The following is a 17,195-nucleotide window of genomic DNA, read 5'->3' on the forward strand; positions in this document are numbered from 1 at the left end:
TACCAACCAAACAAATTCATTAACCTGAAATGCACAGACAAACTGGCCACATCCACATACTTGCCGAACCTCACCTTTGAAGTAACATATCACACACATGCAAAGCCTTACACATGCAAAGCCTTACACATACTCATAGGCAGCGTGTCCAATAAGCTCAGGTTCCCTTAAAGTACATTGAATGGAACTTGCCAAAATGATATACTCCTGTCTAAACACAAATAAATAAATTCCTTCAAAACACCTCACCAGAATGCCTCCCGAGTGACGCAGTGGTCTGAGGCACTGCATCGCAATGCTAGCTGTGCAACTAGAGATCCTTGATTGAGTCCACAAACCGGCCGTGACTGGGAGACCCATGGGGCAGCACACAATTGGCCCAGCATCGTTCGGGTTAGGGGAGAGTTTGGCCTGCAGGGATGTTCTTGTCCCATCAGTTCTAGTGACTCCTGTGGCGGGCTGGGTGCAATGCACTTCTGTGGCATTAGTTTTGTGTCATTTTGTGGTATTAAAGATAATGCTAATGTATCCAGTCATGGCAAGTAAAGTGTTGTAGAATTGCATGAAATGTGTTTATAAAACTTTACATTTTTCTCAGATCCTGCTAAAGAATGTCCCTCTAGCTGGGGCTGAGCTCTGGACGTGAGCGAAGAAAAGCAGAACCGTCTTTTTTGTGAACATATTATTTGCCTAATTTCTGACTATCAATCTACTCATCACTTTAGCAATAAGTAGGCTATTTTATATTAGTCTGCAAATGCGGTGATAGATCCATGCAATGCTTTATCATAAAAGGTACATATTTTTGTGAAAAAATATTGTTTCCCCCAAACTTGAAACCCACATGCCACCTATTCACATACCCAAAACACACACACTATGGCTTTGGCTTGATATTCCCTAACAAGGTAGGCCTAAGAGTGCAGCGTGAGACAATCAACCCAGACTGAGAAAATGTAAAGCGTGACATCTAGTGGGAAAATCTGTTCGGTACCATAGAGTTTATCAATAGTGAACTCGAGCCTGCATTTCACAAGGGCAGATACTTAATCACCCGGCACAGCTAGAAGAGGACTGGCCACCCCACATAGCCTGGTTCCTCTCTAGGTTTCTTCCTAGGTTCTGGCCTTTCTAGGGAGTTTTTCCTAGCCACCGTGCTTCTACACCTGCATTGCTTGCTGTTTGGGGTTTTAGGCTGGGTTTCTGTACAGCACTTTGAGATATCAGCTGATGTACGAAGGGCTATATAAGTACATTTGATTTGATTTGATTTGATGTCTAGAATCTTCTAAAGTTTTCTTGGAGAGCAATTCCAGTCAGACAATGAAATAGGCCTACAGGCATAGCTGCAGGAAGATGTTTGGGAGTTGTGGTGCTGCGGTGGGGGGGGGGGGGGGGGGGGGGGGGGGGGTGTAGCTGGTACGCTCATACAGGACTAGTAAAGGCCCAGTGCACTGCTTTTGTGAGAGAAAAAATATATATTTTCTAGCTTTCTTTTTCAATTATATATTTTTATTCCGATTTTATGGAGGCAGCACCCTCAGCACCCCTACTTACTGCTGCTATACCTACAGGTACAACATAATAATTTTGATGAACTGATTTAGAAATCAGACTTTATCTTAACAGGGAAGGGTTAGTTTCAGTTTCAGAAATTCAAGAATTGAATTTGACTTCTAGGCTAGGACTAGGAAAATGTAGCTCTACAGGAGCGTAGGCTATAATTTGAAGGCGACTTGGGAGGACTTTAACATTTTGGGCCCGTGGCCGCACAGGAATAAAGGAAGGACACTTTTGAGTACGAGCGAGGGAGGTGCTGCGGTTGCGAAGTCATAGCCATAGCGTAAATCGGAAATGCTAAACGTATGGTCGAGGTAAAAATGGATCACCACGAAGAGGAACACGAATTGAAAGTTAAGGTAAATTCTAAACACCATTGTCAGCGTTGTGTATTTGTACAAAGATCATGATTTACTCTTATTATTTTCACTCTAACGTCACATGAATCTGATTTACGTGTCACCTGTCCTTGTATGCACTTGTCGTGAGAAAAACACGGCGCCAGGCTCTCCTTCTGTACCAAGGAATACCTTAATCCATTGTCGGCCTTTGTAATGTAGTTTTTAGTATATGCTATTTTATTATTTACATGGGTAAATACTTCATATTCGTTTGGGATTAATCTAGTTCTTTGATTCGTCCAGGTTGCTTCAGGCTATGGTAATGTTGAATAACATTTGGGAAGTTTACCAGTTTAATTGTGTGGTTTCTGTGATACATTGCAATAATCTAAAAACCGTTTGCAATTGCTGTAGACCTGTGACACTTTAGCCTAATGTGAATACAATGATATGAGGCCTGCAACGTAATACAAATGTAATGCAGTACAGTCAATATGTCAAGTTGTCAACTGAATAATTTGCATATTACTCTGACATAATACAGTATGTCAGCCAAACTACACTGAACAAAAATATAAAGTGTTGGTCCCATGTTTCATGAGCTGAAATGAAAGATCCCAGAAATGTTCCATATGCACTTAAATCTTATTTCTCTAAAATGTTGTGCACACATTTGTTTTCATCCCTGTTAGTGGGTGGCAGATCGCCTAGAGGTTAAGAGGGTTGGGTTTCGGTTGCTGGTTTGAATCCCTGAGCCGACTAGGTGAAAAATCTATTGACGTGCCCTTGAGCAGGACACTTAACCAAAATAGCACATGTAAATCACTCAAATCAAATCAAATGTATTTATGTAGCCCTTCGTACATCAGCTGATATCTCAAAGTGCTGTACAGAAACCCAGCCTAAAACCGCAAACAGCAAGCAATGCAGGTGTAGAAGAACGGTGGCTAGGAAAAACTCCCTAGAAAGGCCAGAACCTAGGAAGAAACCTAGAGAGGAACCAGGCTATGAGGGGTGGCCAGTCCTCTTCTGGCTGTGCCGGGTGGAGATTATAACACTCCAGGGCATATGTAAAAATTAGTGAGCATTTCTCCTTTGCCAAGATATTCCTAAACCACCTGACATGTGTGGCATATCAAGAAGCAGATTAAGCAGCATGAGCATTACACAGGTGTACCTTGTGTTGGGGACAATAAAAGGCCACTCTAAAATGTGCAACACAATGCCACAGATGTCTCATGTTTTGAGGCAGTGTACAATTGGCATGGTGACTGCAGGAATGTCCACCAGAGCTGAACTGAATGTTCATTTCTCTACTATAAGCCACCTCCAATGTAATTTTAGAGAATTTGGCAGTACTTCCACCAGGCCTCACAACCACAGACCACGTGTAACCATGCCAGCCAAGGATCTCCACATCCGGTTTCTTCACCTGCAGGATCATCTGAGACCAGCCACCCGGGCAGCTGATGAAACTGGGTTTACACCACCATGGAATTTCAACTGTCAGAAATCACCTCAGGGAAGCTTATCTGCATGCTCGTCATCCTCAACAGGGTCTTGACCTGACTGCAGTTCGGCTTCGTAACCGACTTCAGTGGGCAAATGCACACTGGAGAAGTGTGCTCTTCACGGATGAATCCTGGTTTCAACTATACCGGGCAGATGGCAGATGTATGGGAGAGCGGTTTGCTGATGTCAAAGTGGTGAACAGAGTGCCCCATGGGGCCGGTGGGGTTATAGCATGGGCAGGCATAAGCTGCGGACAACAAGCACAATTGCATTTTATCGATGGCAATTTGAATGCACAGATATGCAGTGATGAGATGCTGAGGCCCATTGTCGAGCCATTCATCCGCCGCCATCACCTCATGTTTCAGCATGATAATGCACGGCCCCATGTTGCAAAGATCTGTACACAATTCCTGGAAGCTGAAATTGTCCCAGTTCTTCCATGCCCTGCATACTCACCAGACATGTCACCCATTGAGCATGTTTGGAATGCTCTTAATTGACGTGTACAACAGCGTGCTCTAGTTACCGCCAATTTCCAGCAACTTCTCACAGCCATTGAAGAGTGGAACAACATTCCACAGGCCACAATCAACAGCCTGATCAACTCTATCCGAAGGAGATGTCACACGGCACGAGGCGAATGGTGGTCACACCAGATAATGATTGGTTTTCGGATCCACGCCACTACCTTTTTGTTGTTGTTGGTATTTGTGACCAACAGATGCACATCTGTATTCCCAGTCTTGTGAAATCCATAGATTACGGCCTAATGAATTTATTTAAATTGACTGATTTCCTAATGTGAACTGTAACTCAGTAAAATATCAGAAATTGTTGCATTTTATACAGTGCTGTGAAAAACAGTGCTGTGAAAAAGTATTTGCCCCCTTTCTGATTTTCTCTATTTTTGCATATTTTTTATGATGAATGTTATCAGATCTTCAAGGAAAACCTAATATTAGATAAAGGGACCCTGAGTTTACAAATAACAACAACAAAAAATTATACGTATTAAATTTTTTTAATTAACAAAGTTATGCAACACCCAATTCCCCTTTGTGAATAAGTAATTGCTCATGTACATTCAATTACCGGTTGTGCCACCTTTAGCTGCAATGACTGCAACCAAATGCTCCCTGTAGTTGTTGATCAGTCTCTCACATCGCTGTGGAGGAATTTTGGCCCACTCTTGCGTGCAGAACTGCTTTAACTCAGCAACATTTGGGTTTTTAAACATGAACTGTTCGTTTCAAGTCCTGCCATCTCAATTGGGATTAGGTCTGGATTTTGACTAGGCCATTCCAAAACAAATTTTTGGGGGCTTTTAAGCCATTTTTCATGTAGATTTGATTGTGTGTTTTGGATCATTATCTTGCTTCATGACCCAGCTGCGCTTCAGCTTCAGCTTACAGACGGATGGCCTGACATTCTCCTGTAGAATTCTCTGATACTTAGCAGAATTCCTTTTTCCTTCTATTAAGGCAAGTCGTCTAGGTCCTTAGGTAGCAAAGCATCCCCAAACCATCACACTACCACCACCATGCTTGACCGTTGGTATGAGGTTCTTACAGTGGGGTGCAGTGTTTGGTTTTCGCCAGACATAATGGGAGAACTGCTATCCAAAACGTTGACTCAGGTTTGCCAAAAAGCACCTGGATGTTCATCAAGAAGAATGTTTTTTGGACTATTTTTGTTCTGAAAATTTGCATAACATTGTCTTGAATTTAACTGAAGTCTCTCTCTCTCTGTTCAATCCAGGCAACAGTATCAACGTGAAAAATAGGTCATAACCCTCCCATGCTGTACAAGAAAGCCCAGACAGTAGTAGAGCATGGACCAGGCCTTTCCCAGCCTCCAGACCCCAGCCACTGGTCCATTTGAACCCAACACAGGAGAGCTCCAGCTCAGGGTGGACTTCTTCAGAAAGTTGGGCTACTCCCCCATGGAGGTTCGGTCCGCCCTGCTTAAGCTAGGCCTGAGTACAGACACCAACTCTGTACTGGGGGAGCTGGTCCGCAGTGGAGCCAGCACTAGTACTTCTAACTCAACCATCCCTGAGAGTGGTGACGATACTACTGGCCCCACAAGCCACACAGGCTCCAGCATGGCCTCCTCTAGGACCCATGGCCCCAAGAGAGACAGACCAGTCCCATTACTGGAAGACAGGCGGGACACAGACAGTGAACTGAAACCTATCGTTATTGACGGCAGCAATGTGGCCATGAGGTGAGCGAGTCTAGAAGTGATTTTTCTTTTTATGTTTGTAAGAGCTATTGAAGTGTTTCAATGAGTTCAGCTGTGTTGGTACACCCGTGTATGACATGTTCATGACAGTCCTGTCCTGTAAGGTTTAACGTGCTCTTGTGGTTGAGAAATTAGATGAAGCGGATGTATTGTATTATGTTCTCCTCGTGTGGTTTGTTGTACATCGCAATGATAATGACAGCCAGCTATGTGAAGAATACCTGTAAAACTTCAGGTGTACAAATCCTCCTTATCAGCTGTTGAACTATGACCCTTCAACACGAGAACCACATGCTCTTCTCATACACCTTAATGCAATTTTGTCAGCTGGGTTTGAAGAGGTAGTTAGCCATGCCTGTGCATGCCTTTGCTAAGGTTAATGCTGTACTATATGCAAATCTCCTACGCAAGTCTCCGCCTCACACTGGCTCCCAGTGTTCATATTGAACAGGCCAGACAACATTGTCACTCAAGTCTTATTATGTCTTCTTAGTTCAAGTATTTGCATATATGACCATTTTTAACTGCTTGCTCCTTATTACATGAATGGACTCAAGCCAAAACATTTTTAGATCTTCTTAATTACAGTTTGATTACTTATCTATTTGAGTATACAGCGTATGTTTGTACTCGCTTCAATTCATAAACCAATAAGGAAACACAATCCACGTGTATGTTCAAAGGAATGTCAGATTCACATGTGGTGACAGGTAGCCTAGCAGTTAAAGCTATTGGGCCAGTGAGCGAAAGATCACTGGTTCAAATCTGACTGGGTGAGAAAGTCTGTTGATGTACCCTTGAGCAAGGCACTTGATCCTAAGACTTTTACGTTTAATTCCACTCGTGCCGTGCCGTATTTAGCTTTTTGCGACCCACAGAAACGGCAGAAGAGCACAACATGTCAAATCCTAAAGAGTTGCTGCAAGGGGTGTCAACGGAGCTCAGTGCTTATTATTGGATATATTAGGATGCAAAATCTGACTTTTTGGAGATAATGTTAATGATATGTTAGAGAAAGACCCGACTGAATGATTTAGAACATAAATAATCATATTTGCCTTGGTAAAATGCCATCACCAAAGCTCGTTTTCACCCACTCACCCTACCATGTGATGTTTTTACGTTTTGCCGAAGATATATTACATTTTTCTTACCTGGTGTTTTATATTTATTGTCCAATAAAGTTCAAAGGTCTCTCTGCAAGTGTTATTTAGCTCTGCTGTACGTAAAATAGGACCTTTATGTACAGTATAGCTGTCATTCTGTCATAATCTTATAACAGATATGTTACTTTAATGATGTCATGCTACTTTACTCCTCAGAAAGAGTACTTTTTTTTTTAGCTGCGTGCCTGTGTTCCTGTGTATTATTTTTTTAACTGTGCAAACCTTGTCATTCGCTTGCATTGCCACTGTGAAGTGAATGCATTGTAGACAGACGAGAAATGATTTGGTCAAATTAGCTTTGCTCTACCTATTTGTTTTATCAATGAAACAGAGATCGACATAAAACTGCACCTTCACCTCTCTGCCCTCTTCACTAGAAATGTTTGTTGATTCATCAAAAGTAATGACATATTTATTCATCCCATTTCCTGCTCTCTTGTCTCCCTTCTAGTCATGGTAACAAACAAGTGTTCTCCTGTAGGGGAATTGAGTTGGCAGTGATCTATTTCCTGGATAGAGGTCACTCAACAGTCATTGTGTTTGTGCCCTCATGGCGCAAGGAGCAGCCCAGGCCTGATGTCCCCATCACAGGTGAGATTCACAAATAGTGCATTCAGATTTATAGTGCATCCACATTGTGTTACGTTACAGCCTTATTCTAAAATTAATTAAATACAAAAAAGTTCATCAAATTTTTGCAAATGTATTCAAAATAAAAAACAGATACCTTATTTACATAAGTATTCATTCCCTTTGCTATGAGACTCAAAATTGAGCTCAGGAGCATCCTGTTTCCATTGATCAACATTGAGATGTTTCTACAAGTGGATTGGAGTCCACTTGTGATATATTCAATTGATTGGACATGATTTTGAAAGGCACACACCTGTCTATATAAGGTCTCACAGTTGACAGTGCAGGTCAGAGAAAAAACCAAGCCATGAGGTCAAAGGAATTCTCTGCAGAACTCTGAGACAGGATTGTGTTGAGGCACAAAACTGGGGAAGGGTACCAACAAATTTCTGCAGCATTGAAGGTCCCCAATAACACAGTGGCCTCGATCATTCTTAAATGGAAGAAGTTTAGAACCACCAAGACTCTTCCTAGAGCTGGCCACTCGACCAAACTGAGCAATCGGGGGTGAAGGGCCTTGGTCAGGGAGGTAACCAAGAGCCCAATGTTCATCTCTGACAGAGTTCCTCTATGAAGATGGGAGAACCTTTCAGAAGGACAACCATCTCTGCAGCACTCCACCAATCAGGCCTTTATGGTAGAGTAGAGTGGCCAGACTGAAGCCACTCCTCAGTAAAAGGCCTATGACAGCCCGTTTGGAGTTTGCCAAAAGGCACCCAAAGGACTCTCAAACCATGAGAAACAAGATTCTCTGATCTGATGAGGTTGAACGCTTTGGCCTGAATGCCAAGCATCACTTCTGGAGGAAACCTGGCACCATCCCTACGGTGAGCCATAGTGGTGGCAGTATCATGCTGTGGGGATGTTTTTCAATGGCAGGGACTGGGAAACAAGTACAGAGAGATCCTTGATGAAAACCTGCTCCAGAGCGTTCAGGACCTCAGACTGGGGCAAAGGTTCACCTTCCAACAGGACACCTACCCTAAGCACACATCCAAGACAACGCAGAAGTGGCTTCGGGACAAGTCTCTGTCCTTGAGTGGCCCAGCCAGAGCCGGGACTTTAACTTGATCAAACATCTCTGGAGAGACCTGAAAATTGCTGTGCAGCGACACTCCCCATCCAACCTGACAGAGCTTGAGAGAATCTGCAGAGAGGAATGGGAGAAACTCCCCAAATACAGGTGTGTCAAGCTTGTAGCGTCATACCCAAGAAGACTCAAGGCTGTAATCACTGCCAAAGGTGCTTCAACAAAGTACTGAGTAAAGAGCCTGAATACTTATTTACATTTCTTTGTTATTATGTTGTATTGTGTGTTGATTGATGAGGTGGGAAAAAAAAACATTTAATCAGTTTTAGAATAAGGCTGTAATGTAAAAAATGTGGAAAAAGTCAAGGGGTCTGAATACTTTCCGAATGCACTGTAGTTCGAATTAGACTAGTTTCTCTTTCTGAATATGAATACTTATTTAATACCAGGCGATTTTGAACACACAAACTAAGTTCATGTACAATATTGAACAATGCTTTTTAGTCTAGGACTATGGAAATACATTTTGTGAGGTCAGCAATACGTAAAAATACTAGACACAGAAAATCAACACACTACAATAAAGTACAGTATTCGTCGTGACTGTTGCTTTAAAATAATGCAATACATTCCCTTATCTCATTGGTATGCAGGGGTTTGGTAAGTACACTCACTGCACCTACAGTATGTTTCCAGTCATGTGATGTGTCTGTAATATGAGACTGAGGCAAAAGGCACTGGAAAACTCCACCAGAGGGTATTGCTGGACAAATGTTGAAATACTGAAATCCAGAACTCCTGCCTGACGTCATACTCTAGGCTTTCTGGAAAAAAATATATAAATACATTGTTCCAATTGTGATTACTTCAACCCACATGTTGTCGAACACAGACTCTTGTCCATGTACCTGAAGGCTATCAGTTGTTAGGTTTTTGTGTTAACCTAGCGAATCCACGAACAAAGCCAGTGTGCAGTAGGGCGGACCACTATTTGAAGCTGATGCATCATCACCTAGTACCCGCTGCTTGCATGGTTCAGTGGCTTTGTCTGAGGTGGAGCAAGCAAGACAAAAGTTATGTTTTCAATCCCAGTAACCAGGAAGTAAAAATAACCGCGACAGTCAGTCCTACCTGGGAATTGGGAAATCCCCAACCAGGAAGTGCAACTGTTTTTCTCACACACCCAGGTTACTGTCTGTGTCTTTAACTGTTTCCAATCAAGCATAGTGTTAAGGTTTAAGTGTCAAGTAATTGTTGTTACCTGAACTATCAAAGCATTTGTGGCACAGACAGTTGACATTTGTGAGTGCTTTTCAGGCTTTAGTCTATAGTAGTCTCTAAAAATCTCAAGAAAATTGTTCAATATGGAGCCCTGTGTCTCACACTCAAGTCAGGGTGGATATACAAGTGTATCATTAGGAGTGCTGTTCTAAGACAAAAATACATACTTTTTTAGGTCATATTGGATAAGATGACATGGACAGGGGGGGACCAGATCCTCGATCGCTACTCCTACTTTGAGACACCATATGAATATTTTTATTTATTTTTATTTCACCTTTATTTAACCAGATAGGCAAGCAGCAGTGTGAACAGACAGCAACACAGAGTTACACATGGAGTAAACAATAAACAAGTCAATAACACAGTAGGGGGGAAAAAAAGTCTATATACATTGTGTGCAAAAGGCATGAGGAGGTAGGTGAATAATTACAATTTAGCAGATATGCAATTACAATTTAGCAGATATGGCACCAGTTCTTTCCAAAGTTGGATTACTGAACATTGTTGCCTTTAGCTTGTCCATTTTGTTTATTTAAATGACAATTTCCATTGTCCATTTTCACACCGTGTGTACACCGGTCCATTTATTGAAAGTTCATTTTGAATGTATTTGTCAATGCTTTAATTTAGTCTGCAGGGAGGTTTCCATGTTATATGATACTGGGGATGTAGGTTGTGAAGTTTGAACAGCTTATGTAATAATTAGCCAGTCATGTAATATTTGTTTTAAATGATTGATGTTTTTGTGCTCTGTATGTTTTGTCTCAGGGATTCGTTTGAGTGTCCCCTGTTTGATTTGTGACACTATACCATATTTGACCGAAGCAATGTTATGCAACACTTTATTATCATAGTGTCACCTGGCTTGTTTATCATGCAAAGGTATAGAATACATTGTTTTTGTTTTGAAATATTAGTCATGTTAATGTGTACTAAGACGACATTAACCATTAAGGCAGTGGAATATTTTGTGTCAAACAGAATTCCAATATGATGAAAGACCAAACATAAAGCGAACCATCTCTGCTTCTTTCATCACCAACAACAGCTGTCCATGTAATCTTATTGATTATTATCTATCCGGCAAAACGGATCCTAGATCAGCACTCCTACTCTGAGAAGCTTTATGGATACAGGCCTGAGACTGGGCCATAATAAAACACTTGGTGAAACATCTGCACATTTTATTTCCAGACCAACACATTCTAATGGAGCTAGAGAAGAAGAAGATAGTCGTCTTCACTCCCTCGAGACGCGTCGGTGGTAAACGGGTGGTCTGCTACGATGACCGTTTTATTGTGAAGCATGCCTATGAGTCGGACGGCGTGATCGTGTCCAACGACACCTATAGGGACCTGCAGGGAGAGCGTCCGGAGTGGAAGCGTTGTATCGAGGAGAGGCTGCTTATGTACTCTTTCGTCAATGACAAGTGAGTGCTGGGGGAGGGTTGACAGTGGCAGGCATGAATTAAGGGGAGAAGATACAATGGTGAAGAGGCCAGTGGGGCCAGGAATTCAATCCCCCCCTGGGCAGGGTACCATACATGTGGTATGGGGGGTTTCAGCGGGTAACATCTGTCATAAATACAGATTTTTGAACAGAAACATGAAATGTATAAATAGGTTTTTAACTCTTTTAAAAAAAAGTATTAATCATGGATTGATGTCAAGGGTAGATAAGTAGAACTATTTGAGTCATGCACATAGTGCTCTAGTCAGGATTCAGCCCAGAAATAGCGAGCAACTTAGTTCCGAAAAGCAGATTTGACCTTTAGAGCAGATACTGTAGTAGTGTAATACACTGTAAGGCCATGGTCACCAACTGGTCGATCTCCAAGGCATTCCTAGACGATCGCCAAACATTTCAGCTGCCCTGCGTGCCAGGTAGGTGAATTGTTCCATTTTAAACCTTCCCGGCGGGCCCGGAGAGTAAATCAAGTGCACTATAGGTCTACCGCTGGCCAATCGGATGGCTCAGATTACCATTATGTAGTAATGTAGCAGGCATAAAAGAAAGCTACAGCAAAGTTGAAACCATGATTCCACAAATACAGCGACAAGCTGGGGTTTTTGAGTGTGTTCCAGTTTAAGTTCTTGCTCAGCACTGTCAACACTTTTTATTCAACACTTTTATTATCCATAAAATGCACGTTCATCCTACTTCCACTCGCGCTACAACCAGCACTAAAGCTGTAATGAATGAGTAGGAAGGTATATCGATGGGCTTGCGTGGTTATTATTAGCTGCTTGGGTCTTTTTTAATATCGAGGAATATTTCACTTTCTCTGTTCAAAGGAGTAACAAGTATTTGTCTAGAGGCAGAAATAATGTTGTGCGACTCGAGTTTTGCCATCAGCTGGAAGACAGTGTCCCTTTTTGGTCTACTGAGGAAAGGGAAAGCGTAGGGACGTTAAGAGGAAACCTTCAGTCTGCTGCTCTCTCCCTCTGCTGAGACTGACCATCAGATACAGGCACCATCAGCCCACTAAAATAAATTATTATTTAAATGTAGCTCACTCAGCTGTTCCTCCACAAGTAATACAACAACTGATCTATTACCGGTGTGATTGTATAGCCTACCTAAAATCTATTAACATGGTGCGAACAATACATTTGCAGGAAATTCAAGCCAATATGCGGTGACAATGTATTGGGCCTATAGCCTACTGTATCAGCCTAATTGTTACAGTACTGTTTTTAATAGGTTAATTTTGCATAGGCTTTTTTTTATGTAATCTTCTAAAAAAATATATCTGTGCGGTAGATCTCAGCTTGCATTTTGACTCAAAGTGATCTTAACTCAAAGGTTGGTGAGCACTCCTATATGGTTAGAGGATGATTAATGAGACATGTATTCATGTCATTATTTCAGATAGGAAAAGCAAACATTCCCTCTGACTGCACCACGTCTTATTGTTCTTATAGATTAGATCCTCTATCACTTCTCTGCCTGTGTGGTTTTCTGATCAATATTACCCATTTCCCGGCCCAGATTCATGCCCCCAGATGACCCGCTTGGTCGTCATGGTCCCAGTCTGGAGAACTTCCTTCGGAAGAAGCCTCTGCTGCCAGAACACAAGCGCCAACTCTGTCCTTATGGTAAGATATCAACCATAGAGATATGTGTGTGAGGTACCATAGGGTTCTAATTTGATTGTCTGAACACTGAAGCTTATTTTAAAACCTATCTTGTTGAATCAAAGTACTAAGCTAGGATCAGGTCTCCATTAGGCATAACTGATTTTATATCAGCACTTCTAATCTGAGACTCGTTGTGAAGAATCCAGATACTTTCTCCTGTAGAATTGTAGAGTCAAACTAAAATAATACTGTTATTTTAGATTTAGGTAGTAATACTGTAATAACTGTCATGTTTAGTAACTGTCATTTATGTGTTCTATTTCAGGTAAAAAGTGCACCTACGGCGTGAAGTGTAAGTTCTACCACCCTGAGCGCACTCACCAATCCCACTCCTCGTTGGCTGACGAGCTCAGGGAGAAGGCAAGGCTCTCCTCGGAAAAAGAGGACCGGAATCCCATGATGTCACACCTGAGGGGCCCCCAGGCCGACCCGGGATCCTTTCCCTCCTATTCTCTGGAGAATGACCTGGAGCACAGGTTGACGTTAGAGCACCGCGGTTCCCTGAGGGAGGGTCCCAAGAGCCAGGTAACTGAGAACATGTTGCTATACTGGGATGGGCCACGCTCCAGTAGGAACCAGCAGGCCCGCAGCCCCACAGCAGTAGGCCAAGGACAGATGGACTGGCCCAGTATGCTCTCCCCCTCCACTACTACTGACCTCCCCTATGCCAGCATCTCCCATCAGTGCCTGGACTCTGGTTTTGGCTCCTATGAGAGCCAGAGCCAGTACTCGGATGTGTCCCAAGGCCACAGCAAGGCCTTCAGGCCCAGGCAGCAGCAGGGCTTCCCCTCTGGTTCCAGACATCCAGGCATACATCCAGAGAGGCTGGCCCAGGACAGCCCCCAGCCCTGCAGGTGTTTCCATTTGGCCCCCTCCTCAGGTCCCCAGCACCACAGCAACCCACAGCTCGAGTCCCACTCCCAATCCCAGCTGAGGTATGACACCTACTCGCCTCCTCTGTTCCCACCCAACATGCACCACTACAGCCTCCCCTGCAACTTCCAGCAAGACGGGGTGGGGGCACACCATTTCCACCCCCATCAGCACCCCCAAAAGTACTGGTCAGACCCCTTCCATGGCGGGGTCCCCCAGGCTAGGGCATCCTGTAGCCTCCCCCCCGGCCCCCACCCTACCCCGCATGGAGCCCCCCACTCATGCTCCTCTTACAGGAATCAGCAGGAACACAACTCCTGGGCCCAGCCACCTCCACCTTCTGCCTTTGACACAGAGAGAGAGGAGCTCCGTAAGAAACTGCAGGCCATTTTCAACCCCCACCAGGTGGATACGGTCATGGAGATGTTCCCTCACCTGATGGACGCCCAGAAGCTGGCTGCAGAGATCCTCAACCTCAAATCTCAGAGAGGTGCCTTCTGATGCCTCTAAGCATCTTGTCTAAGGGGTTGATTCAGGGTTGAGATAAGCTTGCACAACTCTTAACTTCCACGTAAATCATTAATTGATGTCAATGGGATACTTGGGTGAAAATGTGCCTTGGGTAATTCTCTTGCGCTTTTCCTTTAATTTACTCTAACGGTTTGAACTGTTTTAAATGTGAAAGGGCAACATTTTGTTGTTGATGTTGTCCTTCCTTCGCGATCATGTGCTTGCATAGCTTATGTGAAATCCATGACAGGTAGTGTGTTCACAGTTTGGGAGAATCGGCATGAATCCCCTGTCGTGTTTAACTGGATTATTTGAGATTTTGACTTATTGAAGTTGTATACATTTATAACAGTGTAGTCAAATCTTGCCTTTAGACTCAGTACCACGGCAAAAGTGAATCTAGAGCGTTTGACTGTTGATGCATATTGTATCATCATTTGGGATATACGGTATGTGATCTCTCGTTTGTCCGAAATTCAGCTCTCATGCAATAAGAAATAATTGTCTCAAATAATGTATTTCCTGTCTCATAGACAAATATTCGGTTTTCCATCTCTTTATGCAGTGTGGAATGCAATGGTGTACCTTTTTCCGTGTATAAAGCTACGCTCAAAGAGCCCCAAACACTATACAGTATCCTTTTAACCAAGAGTATATGTGGAAGAAGCTGCCAAAGAACTGAATGAATGTTTTAGAAGCACTTTGTCATTGATCCAAATGTTCTAATTCCCTCATAGACCACAATGTGACTTTTTCAGCAAATATGTGTACTGTAATATGGCTTGTGAGGGTCTCTTGTATCACCAAAGACTGGGTAAATCCAATAGATATTTTAAAGTAACTGTCCAGTGTTTCCCGATTTCTATGAAATATGACCTCAAATTAATTACAATACAGTATGAGTGAAATGGTTTTCCTTCCAAAATGTTTTAAGTGGGTTAAAAAACAGCCTTTCTGTGTTGGAATGGTGTGGGCGTACCCCAACAGAATGGTGTGGGCGTACCCCAACAGAATGGTGTGAGCGTATATCTTTTTTTATTTTTTTATATTCATGCGAATAGACTGCTGATTGGCTATCTCAATCTCCTCAGGAGGATGACAACATCCTCTGAGGAAATATTTTATAAAATGCTTGCTGTTTGTTTGAGTTTATGGGTGTTTTTTTAATGGTTTCTCCAATTTATGCTTTGGCCACATATGAGTCATCAACATTATTTGGGTATGAGTTAACAGAATATTAACTTTTTTTTAAAGTGAGATTTCCACTGGACAATTACTTTAACAATGTTTCTATGTTAGTTGTTGGCTATCCACTTTATAGATTTTTAAGTGCCTAAACATGTCAAATGTATAATTCAATTATCATGGACATTTGGAGTAGAGTTCTTGGTCTAAACAAATCGTTAAACTGTTTATTTTACAGCACGGTAAGTACTAGCTAGGTATTTAAATTCAGAATGTTGTTATTATTATGAAGCTGGTGGTACCAAGAGATAGCATATCAGGTTATTAGTGTTAATGCAGTCATAACTACATGGTACTTTAAATAATTAACCGGTAACACTAGGCATTTTATTTCAATGCAAATATTATATATTTTTTAGAGTAGGCCACTTTTTCTTCAGACTACAAATAGGTACTATACCAAATAGTTCAATTTGTTGCCAAGTACTTTCCTGTACCTAGTACTTATCTGTAATAAAGGGTTACTCACTCATTTTCTATTCATTTATATAGCACTTAACCACTGCCTTTAAATGTTGGGAAATCATGTTACACTAAAAGGAGAGGTTTGAAATATACCTGTCTGTATTTTCTAATGTCATGTCTCTGTATTGTCTCAAGCTACTGCACTATGATAGTGCCTGAGAGTGTCGACAGTCATATGCTCCATGATGAGGATCTGATGATGACCATAGCTCAGGGCTCTCCAACCCTGTTCCTGGAAAGCCACCCTCATGTAGGTTTTAGCGAGATGAAGTTCTTGCACAAGGTCAACAGAAACCACATACCAATTTCGTTCGTGTCAACTTTCCCGGATATTCCATTATCGCTAGACAACACTAGCTAATATCTGTCTAGCAGCTGGCTACGGCGTGTTTGCTAGCTAGCTTGCTCTTTGAAGATGTTTCCATCCAAAATGTTAGCAAAGGGACACTATCTTAACTCCTCCTCCACATTTCCTGGATCGGTTGAACAGTGCAGAAGAGAACCTCTCCAAACAGTTTTTTTTCTTCTCGTCAGGACCCAAATGAGGGGTGTCCCGCTCAGGTGTTTTACGCCTGCTACGATAGGTTAGCTAAATACCATTTAAATATGCGATGTCATGTAGATACTTTAGACATGTTGTGAGACGTGATGGCATGTCCCTGTCATTCTGTAAATATACATTAGGCTCACAGTGTAACAAAGAATCTTCATTTAATTGAATGTCATACAGAGTTACCTTTTAAGTGTAATTCCACCATTTTATTAACCTCATGTTCATTATGGTGCTGAAGAGGAGGGTCAAATGTGGTGTGAGACCTAGATTCAATCAGATCAAGCGTTAACCGGTGATAGCCGACACCCACAGCTGATATTTTGACTGTGTCGGAGGTGTAACTGCATTGGAGCTGTAAAATCAGTGAGCAGCTGCTCTTGATCATTGTCAGGAAGCTACACCAGAATGAGAAAGTGTAGGCTAAATAGACATTAATGACGCTCAAATAGAAAATCATTCAACAAAATAATGAGGATTTCTATCAGGTGTAGATTACATATCACATTCCAGTGTTCAAACCTGTAAACAAGGCTGCATAGGATTTCTCTTAATGCGACTCAGTGCAACCAATAGCAATGTCTGCTTTAGGTATAATGCCAGGAGCCGCTTGTGGATTTGAACGCTCTAACGCAGTTC

The 17,195-nt window shown here is 42.3% G+C and overlaps 1 protein-coding gene across 1 annotated transcript; it reads left to right on the plus strand.

The window, feature by feature from the left end:
- Window positions 1–1,633: 1,633 nt before the first annotated feature.
- On the plus strand, window positions 1,634–16,015 carry LOC109910127 (ribonuclease ZC3H12A-like). Its single transcript, XM_020509277.2, has 6 exons — window positions 1,634–1,919; window positions 5,175–5,642; window positions 7,278–7,417; window positions 10,968–11,202; window positions 12,765–12,871; window positions 13,179–16,015. Exons 2-6 carry the CDS (start codon window positions 5,248–5,250, stop codon window positions 14,285–14,287), a joined length of 1,986 nt encoding a protein of 661 aa, XP_020364866.1. The 5' UTR covers window positions 1,634–1,919; window positions 5,175–5,247; the 3' UTR covers window positions 14,288–16,015.
- Window positions 16,016–17,195: the final 1,180 nt, after the last annotated feature.

The sequence above is a fragment of the Oncorhynchus kisutch genome, linkage group LG2 (genome assembly GCF_002021735.2).
Source record: "Oncorhynchus kisutch isolate 150728-3 linkage group LG2, Okis_V2, whole genome shotgun sequence".
Taxonomy (NCBI): Eukaryota; Metazoa; Chordata; class Actinopteri; order Salmoniformes; family Salmonidae; genus Oncorhynchus; species Oncorhynchus kisutch.